Here is a 20443-nt window from a genome sequence, read left to right as displayed (position 1 = left end):
AAATCCAAAATCTCAGTATCTCTGAGGTATCAAAGGCAGCCAGGATGAATCTGGATAGATTTGCTGAAGATTTCATACAAGGCTGTAGTCATTCAGTAAAGACAGCTTTTCCTCCAGGATGCAATGCCATTGCTTCAGAGTAACAGAAAAAAGGAATTCTGTCTTATTACAAAGAGACTGTGGAACATCTTGTTTGTGTTTTGCTGTCTAGGAAAGCACACTCAGCAAAAATTCTCATTGAGACATACTCAGAACAGCATTAGCCAGCTCCTGTGCTCATGGAAAACTATCACTAGAATGGAGCAGGGAGAGCTGCTGCAGGGCTGACTGGAGGTTTGCTGGTACAAGTGCTGCTGCAGTTAATGCAGGTACAGTTGTGGTTTGTTGCTTTTTTTCAGTCATAGCCAGCAAGGGCACGACTGTGCATCAGTGACAAGGATCTGCTTCCTTAATTCATTAGAAATCAGAAACCTTTATAGCCAGTGCTTCTCACTGCTTGTGTTTCAGCCTGGTCTGCTTTTAATGGTAGGGCAGCTGCTCTGTAATATGTAGTGAGAAACAGTTGCCACCCCCAGCATTCCCAGTGGCAGCAAAAGAGTGGAAATACTCTGCTCAGTTAAGACTTCCAGTATCTATCTCCAAAAGGGTGGCAGGATGGCAGCCAGCAGAGCAGGGGATGTACCCTCAGACTTTGGTCCTGCGGTCCAGCCTCCAGAGGTTTCCCTGGGAGATGCAGCTCTGGCAGACCAATGGGTTAGGAGGCATTTCACATTATTTGTGCAACATTTCTTTTTGCTAATTCCATGCCAGTCAGTGATTACTTGTGATCTTGTGCTCTTGGCTACATGCAGATCCACAGGAAATGACTATTCTATTTTAAATACTTTTGTGTTTTTTAAATGGAAGTGAAATGCCAGTTCTGAGCTCTCTGTGAGGAGGAACACAGCCAAGCTGCCAGGAATCTCCATGGAGAGCTGCTGGAGCTGTGACTGTCTTACCCTGTGACTTCTAATGCTGTTGCAACCCAGCAACCGGATTAGTGTGTAGCCGTAGGTGAGCTGGGGAGTAACAAGGCAGATTTCTGCCAGGACCTTGTCTCACATGAAGCATTCCTTCAGAGGCAAAGCTCTGTATGAAACATTGACAACTGGGCAAATTCGGGGATCAAACAACGAGCATTCCATGGTCCTGCTTGAGCTCAATGCTGAAGTGCATTCCTGGTTCTCTTTGGTTTTAGAGACACTGCTGCAGATTGCCAGCTATGGTTGGAAAGCAGTTGAGGTAGCAGAGGAGAGAAGAATCCTACCCATATGGGGAGGTATGTGGCTCTCACATTGTGTTTTCATTGCTTTTAGCTGGTATTTGATTCTTTGAGAGCTCTCCTCAAACCCTGCTGCAAGTGCAAGGAGATTTCACCTCATTCAGGTGCATCTGAATTTCCCAGCTGGAAGTTCACTGTATCAGTTAATAGCTGGGATACTAGAAAATATTAGGGATGAGTATTACAGGGCCAGAGTTCCTGGGTATAATCCAGCAAAAGGCATGGTCGTGGGGTTAAAACTAAGCTGGAAATTGCATTTCTGTTTTGTTGAACTATATATTAGTTGTTTTTTAAACTTTTTATTATTGTTTTGTTGTGTTTTTTAACTCTCTCTACTGCTGTCAGCATGGAAACAGATTTTACTGCAAATATGGTTGTTTTGAGCATAGTGGGGAGATACTTTTGAGTATTGCATTCTCTTTTTACTGAACCATTGCATGGAGCATATAGAGAGGATCCCTCCTCTCAGCAGGCAATCAGACAATGGCTGTGATGCTTCTGTTGATGATAGCAGTACGTGTCTCTGAATTAGCATCTTGGTCTAAGCAGGCAGGATCCCAAACAGAAATCACAGAACTAGTACTGTTTATACAGGTAAAATCTGAAGCCCTGAGTTTGAGAGGGACACTGCAGAGTGAATGTGAGTGGAAGCCTACCTCCAGAATGGAAGAGCTTGTGGTGTTGGGGTTGTTCCAGGTTTATGACAACACTTAAGTATGACCTGGGTAAGTGCAGACCTTTTGTCATTCCAGTCTTTCTTATTGCTACTTCTAAGGATAAACAATACTTCATTTCTAGAAACTATTGCTCTCAAAAGAGGGAGGTTATTGAAGGTGAGGGGTTGCTTTTAGGGAGTGATGGGTGAGAGGTACAGTGGGTGGATTCCTGCTTGAGAGAAGTAGGAGCACCTGAAGGGGAATTAGCCACAAGTCCCTCTGGCCAGTCTTGTCTCTAGCGATTAGCAGCAGTTGCCAAAGAAGAACAGGGCAAACACGTATGGATGTGGCAGGTTGTTCAGGCAATTCTTTAGCCACAAGGAATTAACTTTTGTTTAATACCCCAAAGGATTATTATGAATTTATCTAATCACCTATTAGAGCCATGTAAACTGTTGGCATAAACAACCTCCTGTCACGATGAGGCCCATGGTTGAATCACACCCTGTGCGGAAGAAGAGCGCCTTCCATTTGGTTTGATGGTTTCCACTGAGCTCCTCGGGTCAGAAGGTGGCCATGAGCCTGTCACTTCAAAGCTTGCACTCAGAAGAGACTTAACCACTGTCAGTGATTACCATGGAACAGGAGGTAATGCTAAACTAGCTTGTACTTGACATAAGGATCAGCATTAATCAGCAGTTTATGTCTCCTTTATGATTAAATCCAGTGAACTTTGAGCACTGTCCCTATAAAGTTTCCTTCACTCAGGCCCACAGCTCTGTGGCTGTGGCCGATGATGAGCCCTGGAGGCAGCACCTTCTTTCACTTGGGAGATCTATTCCTCTGCAGAATTTCCACCAAGAAGCGGTGACTAATTCCATCGTGAGGTGCACATATGGTGACACCCCCCTGTTGTGAGCGAAAATAAGCTTTCCTTCACACAAGAGTTGATTTTATCATTCCTTTCTCTCTCAACCCCCCTCTTCTTCATTTCCAGCACAGTCCTCTCCCTGCTGGGGATTATTCTTTCTCCCTTTTGCTTCCAGAAAAGCTTTCATCCACACTCCATGCTAGTGCCCACCTCCCGGCACAGAGGCTGCCTTCCACTAATGCTGTGGCTTCTTAAATCATTGGTTAATGCTGCTCTCACATCCTACACGTAGACAGCTTCCATGCTACAATGTGTCTTTCATCTGTGTCCGCATCAGAAGTCTCCTTGACAAGTCTCCAGACAAGCCTGCTTGCTCATTGATTTCACTTGTGGTGGGATCAGCTACTCGCTGCGTTGATTTCCTGAGGCTTAAGGCACTGTTCTGCCATTCTCCCTCTTGTGACTAGTCCCTGTCATTACATGCTCAGGGGATCAACATCTCACCGTTCTGTGTTGATCTCATTTGATCGTGGATCTAAAAGCACCTACTGCAGCGAGGCTCTGACTCTCTTGTATCGAGAACATGGGAAAAGCAAGGTCACAGACACTTGTTCTGCCGGGTTTTCACTATGCAAAACTATAACTTGCCTGGCTTTCATGGATTATCACAGAATGCCAGACTGGTTTGTGTTGGAAGGGACCTTAAAGCTCCTCCAGCTCCAACCCCTGCCACGGGCAGGGACACCTTCCACTGGAGCAGCTTTCTCCAAGCCCCTGTGTCCAACCTGGCCTTGAACACTGCCAGGGATGGGGCAGCCACAGCTTCTCTGGGCACCCTGTGCCAGCGCCTCAGCACCCTCACAGGGAAGAACTTGTGCTTAAGAGCTCACCTCAATCTCCCCTCTGTCAGGTTCAAGCCATTCTCCCTTGTCCTGCCCCTACAGGCCTTTGACAGCACCTCACCACCCTTATGAAAGAATTTTTGCATTAGGAGATATGTGGCAAAATTGGGGTTTTACTGATCCCAGTATTCATCTGGGCTTGTTCTTCTGATAGCATTTCCATCTGCTTTGGTGTGTTCTGAATTAGCTCTTGAAGTAGGAGTGACAGTCCATGAGGTAGCATATAAACATCATATGGCTTCCTGCTTCTCTGGAAGATATCCAGGTACATGATCGTAGTTATGGTATAGCAACAAAATGAAATGTTCTAATCAGTCTCTAATCCAGCCATTCCAAAAGGCATTCAATGGTTAGACCTGATGATCTTTTCCAACCTAAATGATTCTGTGATTCCATTCCTTTCCTATTCTGCTGTGATTCTGTGATTTGGTCCACCAGTGGTTGTAGATTTTAAGTTATTTCATTATTGTTCTGACTAAACTGAGTGCAGTGCCTGGTGCTGTACATCTTTTCTACCCTTGCTATTCCAGAGGCCTTCCCTTAACTACTGAACTGGATATCTCCACATCTCAAAGAGAGGAGGAGTTACAGTCACTGCGTTATTAATGGAAAGCTGGAGCTCAGCCTTGTGGCAAGTTTTGGAAGGTCCTTGAAGTGTGAATGACCTTCTCATCCCTCACCAAGATAAGCCAGGAGGTCTGTGACGGCACTGAGTAGAGATTCCAGCCCTGTGAAATCCTGGTGAACTAATCCATCTGTAAGCATCCTGTGAAATACCTATACTCAAAAAGCAAAGTGGTGAATTCTGTACTGCAGAACAGGGCTGCAGGCAATAAACCATTATTTCTCTCAGCTTTCTTGAGAATTGATTGAAACAACCCAGGGGATGTACTGTTGGGAATCCATGATGCTTTGGAAATGGTATAAGCTGGAAGAAAGACAGGAGCTAATATACTCCAAACATGCCTAAATGAAATTTAGGCTGCTGTAGCCAGCAGCTGGTCACATAACCTAGTGTGTTTCTGGAGCTAAAATAGTCAAAGGGCTTTTCTGGTGTCAATTTTTATATCTAATGCTTTTGATTCCTTCTTACTGGTATTTGCCAAAAGCAGGAGATCTGTAATTACACATAAGCAAACATTATCTGCCAGAAGAGTTCTCCAGTGGTTCAGCCTGAGGGGGAAGTGAGGCAGCTATGCATAAACATGAAGAATTTATGGACAGATAGAAAATCCTCATTAATAAGCATTTCCACAATTGCATTGTTACCAAAGGGCTCAAGCATCTTCGTTTCAAAGTCAGTGATTTAATTTAGAATCTCATTTTAAGTAGATCTTCTCTGTCGAGGTAATCTGGGGGTTAATTCTGCAAAGTTACATAGTGCTAATGTGAAGAAGCTGCTTCCATAGAGAGCTGGAAGAAAGGAGTATCTTTTATTAGTTTCCATTCTTCTCAAGGGTTCTCAATTTTCGGTTATGTTTTGCCTTTTTATGACTAAAAACACACTTCAGGGATTTAAAAATACCAATCTAGCTCATAGTCTGCTAAATACATCTGTAAGTGGGTTTTCTTCTGCCAGATAGGAAGAGAATGATATGCACCATCAAGACTGCCCAGCCCAAGCCCAGTGCACTGGGAGCCCTTATGCTGGGGGCTGCAGCTGGAGGTGGGCAGCACAGTCATTACATGACAACTCCTGCCCCTGCCTGTCCCCATGACCTGCCTGCTGGAGGAGGCAGTAGTGGTGGTATCTGGAAGGAGAGGTGGGAAAGGAGAGAGCAGAGCTGCCACCTGCGGTGTGTGAACAACCAAGAACTTCAGCCATTGAAACATCTCACTGTGCCTTTGGTGAGAGGAGAGAGCAGAGCTGCCACCTGCGGTGTGTGAACAACCAAGAACTTCAGCCATTGAAACATCTCACTGTGCCTTTGGTGAGAACAGCAGCTTTTAGGTCAAGAGTTTAAGACCTGCTTGAAATCAAGTGGTTGTGGGTTGTCTTTGCACTGCAGTGCACTCAGTGTCAAATGGTGCCTCAAGTGTCATGGATTTAATGTTTCCAGTTAGGCATCTGTACGTGCCATCGCTCAGTAGAGCTCAGAACAGTGCTCATACAGGCAAAACTAAAGTGTTGGAGGACATACTGAGCTTCTTGTCTAATTGCTTACTTATTATCTACATGGAAGTCCCAAGGCTTCTAAACAAGGGCTTGGGGAAGTTGCAGCCAATGTCCTTTTCCCTTGGAGCCTGTGATCTAGTATTCAAAGTCAAGAAGTTGTAATGACTGAGCGGGCCAGAACACCCAGTCCTGGGGTTCCTGGCATCTCACTAGCTTATTTCCATTCCTGACAGTGGTAGGATTCTTCTTGGGCAGGTTGCAAATCTCCACCAGGAATACCACAGTTCTCCTGTGTGCTGACAGTTCACAGAGCCAGAGCTCTGTTAAGAATTGCATTTCCAGATGCGGGACAAATGAAGTCTCAGGAATTTTCCTGATATTACTGTTTCCCTGATAACCTCTTTTGTTTTTCTATACAGGCTTGCCCGAATCCCTCCTACCTTCTTCAGATGGTTGGAGCAAAGAACACATCAAAGATGTAGACATGTCTTTCATCAACTGAATACCAGCAGCCAGGTTATCTGAAGTCATTTTCTGTCTGCCTTCCACTGGGGAGAAAGTGCCTTCAGGGTATCTCGTTGTGTACCCTGAAAGTACACAGCAAAACAACTCTGGAGTAAACAGAGGCAAACCCAGCACCCCCCATCCTCCTCACTGGGACATGCTGTATGCACAATAAACCCCCACTGTGATCTCTTGCCAAGAATAACACAGACAGTCTATTAAAACATCTTTAATACCATGATATAATTTAAAATATCTAATGTGCAACTCCAAGAAAAGAATATGAAGCTCATTTAAATCTCTTTCCACACCCCTCCAAACTTGACTGACAGGTTCCAAACCCTCATTAATGGCCTGAAAATTTATGAATGTCCCAGTATTATGGGGGTGTCCATGTATATGAGTTGGGAGCACAAGGAATTAATAATCAGATTTGAAAGGATTTGGGTTCCATGGTAGCTTTAAAAATCCTGCAAGGCACATCATTATATCTATGAGCATTTAAATTTCTCTTTCAAGTGGTCTGAAATGAGCTGGAGACACTTGTCCTTTAGGCTTTTAGCAGCCTGTTTGTTGCTTTGAAGCAGAGATGAACTCTGAGTGCTTTAGTCAAAGGACAGTGTTTGTCTGAATTGATCCCTTCACAATAACACAGAATTTGCACAGTGCCTCAGCTCTTAGACAAGCAGGGCATCTTGGAATGACTGCCAATGCCCAGAGGAAACTGGAGTGTTGGATTATAAGGTCTATCTAGTCACAGACTAATATGAAAGTCAATTAGGAAAGCTCTTCTTGGGTCTGCTCCTGTCTGAGGGACAGTGTTAGATGAGCTACTGCCCTTTCAGAGTCAAGCAGTTCAGTGCAAATTAACAGACTGGTGATCCTCAGCCCCCCCCTGCACCTTGTTTTAGCAGATGTGAAATAAAATGTGTTAATTCAAGTCATAGAATAGTTTGGGTTGGAGGAGGCCTTAAAGATCATCTAATTCCAAGTCCTGGTTAAAGATTTTAAATTGACAGTGTTAACCCTGAGTTGCCACGACTCAGCCAAGAGACTTGGAACTCAGCTGCCCTTTGCTTTTCTTTTGATGTTCTGCGCATTTTGTAGAGGCCAAGTCTAAAAAGCTTTGCTTTTGGAGAGTTCTTGAAGGGTCGCATGGATGCCATCACAGAGATAGAACAAAGACAAACAATAGGAGCAGGCAGAAAACCCCTGCTTTTTCCCTAGAATGTGGGAGCAAGTTGGCTGTTGTGTTCTGACTGTATTTAATGCTCTTCCAGTCTTTGCTGGTGGCACTACTGCAGGTGGTGTCTCTTGCCACAGAAGAGGACACAGCACTTTCTTCAGACACCTCCTGATTAGCCAGTGTTATTCAGTATTAACTCTATATTAGCTCAGGGCCTGCCTGCCCAGAGGCATCATTCCATGACGTTGACATGAGTAATCCCAGTTGCAGCCCAAGCAAGATCAGTGCAGGCTGCCTCATTTGGATAACGAATAGCTTGCCATCCACTAGGAATCACGAGTTTCCTGTAGAGCAGGATCCATTGTCTCAAAGTATGGCAGTGCAAGTGCTAGCAAGTTGAAGTAAGGCACTGAGGCTCTGGGAGTCCTGCAGGAAAATCATTTGCATCCTCCAGTGACTTACAGTGGTATGGTTTCTCTATGTCCCCTATGAACTGCCCTCTGGCAGAAGTATCAAGTCCCAGAGTAATGATCAGATGTCATCAAAGTCACTGCTGTTCCTGTTACTGAAGCTGTTCTCCTTCACCATCACTCGGTATGAGATGCGCATGAAAGAGCCAGTGAGCAGCACAACAAAGAGGATGAGAAGCAAAGACCAGACCCCTGGCTCAATCCCCTTGAGGAAGCTTGGGCTGTCCTGAGAGATGGTGTTGGTCAGACTCAGCAGGTATCCCAGACTCCAGCCAGAGGATCTATCACCCATCTATTGAAAGAAAAAGGAGGAGAGGTGAGGAGACACTCTGGACCTCAGCTGTATTTCTGTGCACATGCCTAAGGCCTCATATACTTTATTTGAGATTGATTCAAGGATTAGGTTTAAAATGAGGAGCAATCACACTCCTGGTGCCCTGAGTGAACTAATAGGCCTTCATTGCCCCAACCACCCTCACCTGACACTTCCCATGGACCTGGGAGCTCCATTTAAGCTCTGGTCTGGGCAGCTCTCTGTTTCCTGAGCTGGAGGTGTGTGCTGCTCTGCTTCTTGCTATCTGGTTTTCCCAGGTGGACCTCAGGTCATTGGTTCTGTCTCTGGCCCTGTTGCCTGGTTGCACCTCAGACCTTACAGGCTTCCCAGAACTGGCCTCTCTCGGTGCGTCCTGGTCCTACCTCCTTACCTTGCCTTAGCGTGATGATTGGCACATAGCTGACTGAGCTGCTGTCACTGCTGCAGCTCTGCTCACTGGGACTCTGCTTTGCTGGTGAGTTGTGACAGGATTTGGGAATAGGCTTTCTTTTCATTTGTGAAGGGGAGAACCTGAATCCAATCCTGCTTTCCTTAGGGGCTCCAGATCCTGAAGCAATTCCATACCTTTTAAGCTGGTTATAAAGCCTCACTGGTATAAAGGTGATTGTAAAGAGGTAGGGCAACATTTTTTTTTCTCAGGAAATATTATCAGCAGCTTGTCCTTAGCATAAAGTGTCACTCGAGCAATGCCTGCCTGTTGGATACAGGCTCTAAAAGATAACAGTGCTCCAGGTAGGGTTTTGACCCATCTATTTTTCAGAGAGGACAGTGCAATCTCTAACTCTCTGTCACTGTCTTTCTTGTTTATCACAATTACGAATTTATTTTGCAAAAGCATCTTGCTGGAGAAACCTGGTTGGTTTGGGCTTGCAGGAGTGGGGACAGGTTGGCTTTGCTGAAAGCATCCCTCCCTTGTAGCTGGAAGTACTACGCTGTAGGTAACTGACCTTCTTCTGGAATGAAGTCCAGACAGACCCGCTGTAGTCAAAGGTGTATCCCTTTGTACTGAGGTGAAAGATGAAGGCAGACACAAGGCAGTAATCTGCAAGTATATCCAGGCTTGTCTGGGTCTCCTTCACCAGCTGGTGTCATTTCCAAAAGAAGATGAAAAAAAATAAAGAAAGTAAATAATAGCAGAATTTCAGCCCTGCTGTAACTTCTCCTTTCCTGCTCTGGGATCACCTGTGGGACTGGAAGAAGGCTTTGTGTCCTGTGCAGACTGAAACTATGTTTCCTGCACCTTCTGGAATGTTGTCTGGGAACTGGTGTCATCTCTGTGTGCCTTTGTTCCCATCTTATTAAAGCCCAGGCAGTTCAAGAGCAGCAGGGTTGGCAGGCAGGTCTCCTGCAGTTGCCTTGCAGGTGCACTGCTTGGTATGATCATTTGCTCTCTAATTAGGCTGAGCTAATGCTGCAGCCTTTCTCTTAACAGGAACATGAACAAGATCTGTTTCTTCTGTCCAGAAGAGAAAGCTTTAAGAAACTGCTTTGCTACTCCATTAGCAAACTGTAGAGATTGTCCAGTTTGAATGTTACTGTGGATGCTGACCAGTGTAGGCACAAATGAGTGTGACCTCTAAGTCATAAACTGAGGGAGAGAACTTGCAGCTTCTCCCTGGCTTGGCCTGCTTGGACCTAGGTGAAATGGGAAAGCTGCTGGCATTTGAGTGAATGTTCCTTGTGCTTAAGGAGAGAAGGGTGACAGGAAGATCAGGGTGATGTGCAGGAGTAAATAGACAGCCTTTCAGTTTACTCCTTAAGATGCAGCAAACGCTACTTGTGGGTTTTCATTTAACTCAGTCCAGGTGTTACCAGCAGCTGGGATTTGAAAGAAAATCAGGGGAGCCTGTTTCCTCAAAGTGAATATAAGCCATAAACCAGCAAACAGGAAAAAAACAGGTTTTTCCTTGAGGGAGCCAGTCAATTAAGCTCTCAGTATGAGCCCTATGGGGTTTTACAACAGCCTGTTCCTTGCTTTGCACCCTCCTTGCACACTGAGTTATTCCAGTTACCTCTTTGACGGACATCCCACAAAGCCTGTTGACTGCCTGACCCAAGTCAGAAGAGGGCATGGTTTCTCTCATGAAATCCATGGCCTCAGAAATCACCTGCAACAGAAATAATCATCAGGTCACAGTGCATTCTGCATCCTCACATCACATACAGTACCTATAGGAAAGAAAGTGGCAGTAGCTGTGGGGTGCATGGTCAGGGTGCCCTCTCCATGTGCCATATTGGTGGTTATGGTGTTTCTGATGTGTGCTAGGAAGACAAGCAGATCTGTTACTCTCTGGAGACAGGACTGTTTCTAGCTTGTGTGCTAGACTAGTCCTTATGCTCCTTGGCACTGTGTCCATGGGAGACTCTCAGGAGCAGGGAGCTGAGGAAATGTTTATAATTCCTCCCTTGAAATGCACTCAGTTTGTCCTGGGATCTTGAGATGGTCCTGACTTAACAACCCAATGACTTTGGACACTAGATCCAGGGTCTCAGATACAACAATGCTTGTGGTGGAATGTGCCCAGATGTTTGCTGAGGAAGTGGCAGAAGATCTTCAGCTTCACCACAGACTTCATGTGAGCAGACCTGCTCAGCAGGAGACTCCTATTGCTGCTGGCTCTGTGGAGCCCCAGCGTTTGTCTCGCAGCAAGCATTGCTGAGGCATGGATGAGCAAAGCCCTGCCGCAGTCACTGGTGGGAAGCCTGTGGTCCATATTTGACCAGCTGTGTGTCAATGAGGAGGAGAGGGCAGGAGAGCACATGTACAGCATTACCCAAAGCAGAGGGCATAGTGTGGCTACTCCCACTGTACTTCTTAATGATCAAACTGGTCCCATGGCATGGGTTCTCCACACCAGTTGCCTACCCCAGTGTAGATGAGAACTCACCAGAAACCTGGTCTGGAGAGGCTTGAAGACTCCGCTGAGGGAATGCTTGAAGAAGCTGCAGGAGGAGGAGGAGGAGTTGATCAGGCTCTGCACAAGTCTCATGCAGGTGGTGGGATCACTGGAGCCGGTGATGTTGAAGACCTCAGGGCCAGAGATGTTCAATGTGTCCTCACTGACAGCACAAGGCCCAGCACGCAGCGATTGCCACTGCACTTCCCGGGAGTAGGAGATGGGCCAGCAGGGGTTAGACACAGTTTTAGCCCCTCTCTGATCCTAGAGGCAGAATAAAACAAGGACAGAGGCAGCAAGAGGCTGGGATCCCACGGCTTCACGAAGGAAGACAAAATGGAACAGAGTCAAGAATAGTTTTCCTCTGACACCAGGGTATTGTAATGAGCAAACAGGCTGCAAAGGTTTGCAAACCTTGTCTCAGGCACTCAACTGGCAGTCCCAGACCAATGCAGCAGCCTCCCAGTAACTGCAGGGTCCAGGGCAAGCTGCTCTCCCTTAGACCAGAAATACAGTTTCAATGGATCCTGTACTCTTTCTAGTTGCAAGGAAGAGGCTGTTCAGGTCTCCCACTGGGATGGCTCAACCCCTCAAAAATTTATCAGAAAATAAGGGGGAATGGCTTTAACTTGCCAAAGGGGAGACTGAGATGAGCTCTTAGGCAGAAGCTCTTCCCTGGGAGGGTGCTGAGCCACTGGCACAGGGTGCCCAGAGAAGCTGTGGCTGCCCCATCCCTGGCAGTGTTCAAGGCCAGGTTGGACACAGGGGCTTGGAGCAAGCTGCTCCAGTGGAATGTGTCCCTGCCCATGGCTGGGGTTGGAGCTGGAGGAGCTTTAAGCTCCCTTCCAACACAAACCAGCCTGGGATCTCTAGGAATTCCCACTATTACTGTGGTGAAGTGGGTCTCTATGTAGGACATTCAGTCTCATATAAGAGGTGTGGTTTAGAGGGGGGCAAGTGGATGGGGAGCAAGTGGTTTATTTCTGACAAAAAAAAATCAGGTTTGGTGGAGACTAAAGTGATTCCTGACTTTGCATGAGATCCTGCCTCCTGCCAAGTAGAATAAAGTTTGGAAGAACCAAAGGACCTGTATGTTTTCCAGATGAAATAATGCTCTTTTAAAGATGCTTCAGGGTTTATGTCAGGAAAGGAAATACCCCAAATGGAAGGTCCCTGTTGGTTCCTGGGTGCTGCTGTTCTTCACCCTGAAGGTGGTCTTAGCACCTCTGGAGAGCAGTTTTGTGCTCATGTGTCTCAAGAAAAAAGCGAAATAGAGCCTGCAAATAGGAAACCCCTGAATGTGTGTCTGCTTGGAGGCCATTGATTCAGGCACAGGGAGTATGTTCTACCAATGCACTGGGCTTTTTTAAAGTATATGCAAATGCCCTGTGTTAAAGACAGTGATTGATATTTTGCCTGTTAGAAGCTACACCTTGTCAACTTTTAGTTAGTACTGTTGTAGCCAGGAACCCTGCAAACACCCTCTGTTGGTACTCACTTGAATGAGCAGAGCGAGTAGCCTGCTGCGGAGCTGGGCCGTGCCATGGCAGGGGCAGTGATGAGTGTACACTCTGTGTGTCTGACCATACAGCTGCAGCTTCACCTCCTCTGTAGGTGCCTGGTTCTCCTCTTCCACCCTGGCAGTGAGCAGTGCTGAGGTTCCTCCCACCAGCAGGACTCCTGCCATCCCCTTCCCGGAGGGGATCAACTGTCCTCGCCAGTCGTACTGACCCAAAAGGAACCAGAGAGGTCAGTTCTTAAGACATCTGCATCTGGTCACAGTCACAATGCAAGCATTAGTGCACAGAGAGAAAGCTCTTTGGTGCAGTACAGCTCAACTTCTTGTTTTGCCCACAGGATATAAGGATGCTGAAGTGGTGGTTTGGCAGGGAACAGAGGAGCTATTGAACAAGCACTGCCATGTGCACTGAGAGCTCACCACAACCAGTGAGAGCAAACGGGGCTCAGCAAGCAGTGGTCTTGGCAGGCAGGAGCAGGGAAAAGAGGAGAGAGTGGTAGAAAGGAGGTTTTCAGGTGGGAAGGTATGGGCTTCAGGTACTGCCTTGGTGCTAAAGTGACCCTGATGTCAGATGAACCCTGATGTCTCATCTCCTGCAGTCTTGCAGAACTGATTTTGGTGATGCTGAAGTTAGCAGTGCAGGCAGGCAGGTTTACATGGATGGAAGTGCTGTGCCCTGGCTGTTGGTAGGCTGTGCTGGAATTTGCTAGCACTTCCCTAACCAGTGCATGCTTGCTGCTGGTTATCCAAACTGCCTTTCACTTTGCTGATGTGGAATCACTTGGCCTATCCTGCCTTTCTTCTGCCCTTTGTGTTCATAAGAACTCAAAGGCTTTGGTTTGAGGGGACAGCAGGGAAACTTCTGTGTATTCTTTCTGTTTAGCAAGTGCCTTCCGAATACTGACCAGGCCCCTGTGCTGGGGACACTCAGCTTTACTCTCACTGGCATCTCCAGAAGAGGCTTTTGCTTTAGCAGCAGAAGACTGCTTCCCTGTCCACCGTCCACAGGATATCCTGTGGGGCTGCTGGTCTCCAGGGGCAATGCCACAAACAGCAGCAATGCCTGTTTGACAGTGATGCTGAGCTAGAGCTGCAGAGACTTGGAGAAGTGGAGTTGTTACTGACACCCCAGGGCCAGGTTATGAAAGCATGGGATGTGTTGTCCAGGAAGTCTCACATCTGTTAGAGCAACTGTGTGAATATGTCCATGACAAGGTATATTAGTCCTTCATCCTAGTTATAACCATCTCATACTCTGTCCCCCAACCAGCTAATGTTGGATATAACCTGCCTCCTCTGAAAGGCAGTGCAAGTTGTGCTTAAGCATTGTTTAAACTACAGGATTTCAACATACATACATGTCTGTTTGGCTGCTTGCTAATGGGAGTTGCTCAGTTCTCTGCTCCCCAGGCAGGATTGTCCTTTACCTTGAAGAAGTTCTCCAGGACATAGTTAACAGCAACCCAATTGAATGCTTCCTTTTCTGGACTGGACAGGATTTGTGCCCCCTGAAACTTGAAAGGAGATGACTTCAGGGCTGCAAGGAGATCATCAGAGAGGTTGGGATGGGTGAGGCTAAACAGAAAAGAAAAAGAAGGCACATTTGTTGTTGCAGGACCCTGCAGGAGCAACCTGTGGTGGAGGCATAGCTGTAGGACTTTTGCTGTGCTTCTGCTTTGGGTAGTAGCACAGAGACACAATGACAATCCCACTCCTGCTGCTACTTCCCTCTCCCCTCAGATGGCACTAGGGGCAAGAACAGCAGAGGGATGATTTGAGCAACTGTGCCACCATTCAAGAATGTAGGAGCTTTGTACCCTCTGCCACTGAGGGAGTCCTGTGGCCTTGCTCCACTGACCAGGTACCCTCTGGGATTTACTTTTCCCCAGTATCTAAAGGATATAAAAGTCCCAGTAATGAGGTAAATTAGAACAGGATCCACAAAAGTGTGTATGATGAGGTGGATCTTCCCACCACCATTTCCAGCCTGCTGACAAGAAGTACCCCTGCAAGCCCAGGTGGGCTGTCACATTAACTTCAACTTCCAGACTGATGGGTGTTTTCCCAAGCACAATTGTGAAGGACACAACACAGACTGCTAGCAATAGCAAGACTGTCATCCTCATGGCTGCTTGGAGGTACACTGTGGATACACAGCCACAGTCCCCTGGAGTACATCAGGACCTGTGGAAAGTTTACCTGGCTACCAGGTCAGGGATGGAGCACTGCAGAGCAGGCAGGCTGAGATGCAGCCACAGACTGATCCCATGGCTTGTGATGATGGCTGGGGATGGATTTGTAATGTTCACTCACTTCAGTGGCCTCGTGCTGGCAGTTGCTCCCACATAGAGCGGGGTTTGGCTGTGCTGCTCTGCTGGGATCTCTTGCTGGGCCCAGGTCAAACAGGGCTGCAGGCTCTCCATGACTTTCTGAGGAGAATCTGTGTAGTTGGAGACTCCAAGACCTGAGGACCAGGGATAAAAAAATGTCATTTTCTAAGGAAAGGTATGGGAGAAGTGTGAGAGCTGTTACCCAGGGGGTTGCTATGCTAGGGCATGGTTAAAGTCAGGACCTGCCACAGGTGGAATGGAGTTCCTCCACGTACCCATCCTGCTGAAATATGATACTGGGAGTGAAACACATGCGTGTAAATCCCAAATCACACAGAGAAAACCCTAGCTCTGCTGCTGAGATAACCTACAAGTAACCATTTATCAATTACAGAACAGTTCAGCCCCTGAGGCCACAAGAGGAAGAAATGTGGCTTTAGCCACTGTAAGAGATAAGCAAAAGGACACACTGCCATGCAGACAGAGCTGAAGCTGATGTGTCACCTCTCTCCTCCAGCCACTTCCTCTTGTGCTGACAAAGGTGGCTTCTGAGTCACCACAAAGCACCTCTGCTCTAGAGGAAGCTGTTGCTATGCAGATAGAAGCTGTGTGCAAGCCGTGTCTCATCCTTCCAACAAGATTCAATGGGGTTTTACATGCTGGCTTTGAACTACTACCCAGAAAGAGCTTCACTTCCCCATCCTGTGCCCATCATCTTCCTGGCCTTGGGACTCCCTGCTTTGCTCTCCTGGGCCAACTGTGGGGCTGAGCTGCAGCTTGTCTACAGCTGCTCCAAGGCTGTAGAGGATGTAGGCAAAGGATGAAGCCTCACATGTGGGTGAGAGACCTGCCTGCGCCTCTTGTTGCTCCTGCTGCAGACTGCTGCTCTGAGCCATAGTTGCTGGTTTTAAGCCATTTGGTGAAGGTGGCAGCAGGTAAGGGACATGTACAAGGTTTCAGGGAGCCCTTATTGCATCTTCTATACATGGTTTGTATTGCTTACAACCTTCAAACCCTCTTCCCTGCTTGTTGTGCAGCTGCCCTGTCACAGCAGACTGCTATTGAGAGTTCAGGGTTTCCCAGCATCCTGCTATAATCAGGCTTCAACATCAGAGATTGAGAGATAGGCAAGGAAAACCCCAAGCATTACTGCATGAAACCCTATCAGCTGGCATTGGCAGGGCTAAACTGCTTCAAACTAGTGAGAAAGACCCCAATATTCTCCAAAATGTGACACCTAAACCCACACTGAACTCATGCTTGTACTACCAAACCCCACATAGCGGGCTGGAGTCTTTGTACTTCTGTTGCTCCAGAGCTACACCAGCTACACACACCAGAGCACAGAGTACAATCAGGCAGAAGCAAAAAGCACCAGGAGTCACCCTGCAGCCAGGTTTGTTTCTGTTGCTGTTCACTAGGTGAGAAGCCCAGCAACGCTGGCTGTGCCACTGATCCACATGGACATGAGGATGAGCTCTGTCCCCTCTGTGAGCTTCTCTGCCTGCAGCAGGCTAAAGAAACTGTCACCTGCTGTTGATGTCCAGCTGTGTATGGATAAATCTGCCCATGTTGAGAAGACTCAGGCTAGAAATAAACAGCTTTTGCTTCACTATCACCACTGTTTCAGCATACAGCCTGATGATGGAGGAGCGAAGGACATTGGAGATCTCTGTGTTTCTACCCATTCCATGCCAGTCCCACAGCCCACCAAGCATGAATCAGGCACCTCACCTTGCATAGGACAGGAACTACATTCTCTGATCACCCCGGTCTTATTTGCCTTGGTGGTGGTCCACTGGTAGATGAACAGGTTGGTGTGGGATGGGCCAGCATCCAGAACAATGGCATACTGGAAAACACCCAAAACATTCCAGATCAACACCACTGTATGTGTGCTGCTTTGTTATTGTAGCATTGTGTAGGTAACCCATGGGCCTGCACTGCAGTGTCTGAGTTAGGTTTTTACATGCAAAGAAAGAGTGAAGCCAGAAGATGATGTGGATTTGCAGGGAACCATCTGCATTTCTGAATATACATGAGGAGCAGCAGGAGTGGAGACACCCAGAAATACTTCAGAACTACAGTGGTGTGGTGTGTTCTTGAAACCAGGCAGAGGGCTTCCACTGAGCTGAGCCACCTGGAGCTCAGGAAAAACAGGTCCCAAACCAGTGGGAGATGGCAGTATCCAGGCTTTTGACTGATTCTGGGACTCAGGCTGCTGCTGGATTGGTTTGCTACAGCTTCTGTGCAGGAATCAGAGGGCTGTGGCTTGCTCCTGCCTCTGAGGAACCTGAATCCCACATCTCCTTGATGCCCCACTGTGGAGATGGTGCAGCATGGGAAGTGCTGCAGCACATTGCGACCATCCAGCACATACACTGCCCAGTGCAGCAGCCCCACTGAGACCAAGATAACATCTTGGAGGAAAGAGCAGCAATGAGTATGGGATTTCTCAACACCTTGTCCACTGACAGTCATCCTGTTACCTAGCAGGGAGGCCAATGGCTTGCTGAGTCTCTTTTCAGCCCAGCATCTGGGCTCTTTGCTGCTGACCAAGCTTTGCTGAGCTGCAGCTCATACATGAGCACTGGGAAGTGTGAGGCCACTGGTGTACCCTGCAGTGCAGCTCTGTGGCTGTTCTGGATGTCCTCACACTCAAAATAGCCCTGGTGCTATACTAGGGTCTCCTTTTCTCCTCCCACTATTACATGACCACAAACGAGTATTTACACAGATGGAGAAGAAACTCATGAGATCTGGGGGGATATGGTCTAAGCTGTTATCTTGCACAGAAATAGTTGCAGCTGTGACTGAGTGGGAGGAGAAACCTTCTGAGAGGTTTGATGTTGACACCATCAGAAGGGTTTTAGCACAAGACAGAGCCTGGCTGCAGCCTCGGAGCCAAGCTGGCTGCCTCTTCCCTTGGGAGTCCAAGCTGCACCAGACACAGTGCCTGGGACTGGAGCTAGAGCAGAAATGCGGAAACAGGATGGAGCTCCCTGCCTGAGCCTGCTGGCATCTGCCCACATGAGTGACAGCTCCCATTGCTCACAGGGACACGTTGGCTGCTGCAGAAGAGGAAGGAACGGGTGGTGTTGGCAGAGGAACCTGGGGTTCTTCCTCCTTCACAAAAGGAGAGGCTGCTGGGAGCGCAAGGGAGGAGAAAGGATCACGGCGCTTCTGCCCCAGCTCAGCTCCAGGGAAGGACAGAGCATGCAGCAGTAAGGGTTTGGGGGGTTTTGTTTTAAATTCAGTTTTGTCCCTCAGAGGAGCATGGAGGAGGGGTAGTGTCTCTAACCACACAGGTTAACCTGCTTCCGTTTGATTCAATCATAGCGTGCCACTGCTCCCACCTCAGTAGCGGGTGCATCAAGAGGCAGAGCGGATGGGCATTAACCCCCTGGGCACCAGGCAGATCTGATCCTGCCATGTAGAACAGGTTGGCTCTTTTATTAAAATTAAGAGAAAATAGAAGAGGAGAAGGCATGGAATATATATAATATATCTAATACATGTATTTAATAATAGAGAAGCAGAAGTTCAGGCCCAGATTCCTACCAACTTTGAAGAGGGACCTAGCTCTTTCCTACCGCTAACACTTCTGGACTCTTGGGGTAGCTTCTGACATGAGCTACCACTCCCCAGCCTGTGGTGAGCATCTCTACTGATTTATGGACCACATCCAGCCTGTATTTCCCAGTCCAGCCAAAGGGGTTGGTTTGCTTTTTCACTTTGAAAAGCTATAGCATGTTAAAGTATGCCAGCCTGTCCCCATATTATTACTGTAGTCCCTTCTTCAGTTTGTTTCAGGCCAGTAAAGAACTCAGTAGTGCAATGAATGCAAAAAGCAACAAAACACACCAGTTTAAATGCCCAGCTTGCACAAGGAAACAGCAGGTTCTCCTTAAGAAGCGGCCCCCATAGACAAGGAGAAGGTTCTCTGCTTATTGTCCCACTTGATCCCAGCTTGGCCACCCCTTAGGTGGATGCTCTTACCTTGGTCCTGAGAGGGGTGTAGGGCACATCTTTAGTGGAGACACAGAGCAGCACGATGCCCGTCAGTCCCGCCACGATCACCAGCCAGGGGGGAAGCAGTTCACGCCAAGACATGAAGCGCTTTCTCCCTACAGAGAGACACGAGAGGAAGCAGTGGAGCAGCGAACTGACAGCGGCCCCTTCCACAACCTTTAAAAGAGGAGAAAGGCGGAGCTGAGGCCAGGCTCTGGGTTCAGCCCAGCCCCAAGCCACAGGGACCACAGGGAGCGATGACTCAAGCAGTTCTCCTGCCATCCCTCCACACAGTAAATACAATGATGGCTTCGTGCCTGTTCCAGTGCAAAGGCATCAGTGCAACCTCGAAACTGCCCCGGGCAATGGGGTTGAGGTAAACAGACCTGTGGGGTTAACTCAGCTGTGTGATGAGCAGACAGCAGACAGAACTCAGGTGTTTGGTATTCTGCTCCTGGCAGTGCTAGCTGTCAAAACTAGAAGTGGGGAAATTCCTTGTGCTGGGTTTAACTTAGGTCTGAGGGCTTCAGGGTGAACCTGGGGTGCTTCTCCACAACCACGTGTGTGCCAGGTTGGGGCAGAGCACAGTTCCTGCAGGCTGCTCCTGCCTCATATCAGGTGGCACTCAGGACAGGAAAACCCATGCACATTTGGGTTTATACCTACAGGACACTCTGGCTGGTTTGGCCTTTGCTGTGGGTAGGAGAAAGCAGGGGTGCTTGGAACTTTGCCTCCAGAAGGTGAGTGTCAGCATAGGTGTCTGTACACCCCTTCCACAGCCTTCCCATGTAGGATAACCAACCCCCAGACTTTACAAAGCATGTGCCTGCTTTCTCCTTTCTGGTGCCAACAAGACATGTCCCCAGAACTAGAATTCCTGAAGAAAAATGTGTTGATCCCAGGAGATGGGCTCCTTTCAGGCTGTCCCCATCTGGGTCCCAGGGACTGGGTCTAGGAATAAAAGTGCAACTCCTTAAAGAAAAGTTTTTGTGTGTGTGAGCTGGATAATTTACTGGCAAGGCCGTCTTGTCCCTGCCAGAGGAGTTCACCAGCCAGGCCCCTGTTTGCAGAACACCTTATTGTCCTTGCAGGGGTATTTGGAGATGCACTTTTCCATCTTAGAGTTGTTTTAAGCAAAGTGCCAGAATTCCCTCCTCTTCCTGCAGGCTTTCGACTCCAGTTCTCATTTTGCTGGTCAGCACCTAGCATCTACAGATGTGACAGGGCAAGGGGGAATGCTCTTAAACTAAAAGAAGACAGGTTTAGATTGCACATGAGGAAGTCTTTTTTGATGATGAGGGTTCTGAGGCGCTGGCACAGGGTGCC

General features: G+C 47.8%; 1 protein-coding gene and 1 long non-coding RNA gene across 3 annotated transcripts; one reads left to right on the top strand and one right to left on the bottom strand.

Annotated features, from left to right (window-relative positions):
* The first annotated feature begins 1101 nt into the window (after positions 1-1101).
* Positions 1102-6690, top strand: LOC115947465 (uncharacterized). 2 transcript variants are annotated; one of them, XR_004081394.1, is made up of 4 exons: positions 1102-1318; positions 1916-2046; positions 4281-4507; positions 6286-6690. It is a non-coding gene; the product is annotated as an uncharacterized lncRNA (long non-coding RNA). The 2 variants fall into 2 exon arrangements; XR_004081393.1 differs by lacking the exon at positions 6286-6690 and having other exon boundaries at positions 4281-4545.
* LOC101875518 (ectonucleoside triphosphate diphosphohydrolase 2-like) lies at positions 6584-19288 on the bottom strand. The gene is made up of 9 exons (XM_005140666.3): positions 19106-19288; positions 16841-16958; positions 15090-15240; positions 14204-14351; positions 12756-12983; positions 11249-11521; positions 10373-10468; positions 9308-9442; positions 6584-8318 (listed from the first exon to the last, which is right to left on the bottom strand). The coding sequence occupies exons 1-9, from the start codon at positions 19217-19219 to the stop codon at positions 8088-8090; spliced, it is 1494 nt and encodes a 497-aa protein (XP_005140723.2). The 5' UTR covers positions 19220-19288; the 3' UTR covers positions 6584-8087.
* Between the last annotated feature and the right edge of the window lie 1155 nt (positions 19289-20443).

The sequence above is a fragment of the Melopsittacus undulatus genome, chromosome 11 (assembly GCF_012275295.1).
Source record: "Melopsittacus undulatus isolate bMelUnd1 chromosome 11, bMelUnd1.mat.Z, whole genome shotgun sequence".
In the NCBI taxonomy this organism is placed as follows: Eukaryota; Metazoa; Chordata; class Aves; order Psittaciformes; family Psittaculidae; genus Melopsittacus; species Melopsittacus undulatus.
The sequence above is the reverse complement of the archived record's forward strand: the minus strand, read 5'-3'. Positions and strand labels throughout refer to the sequence as shown.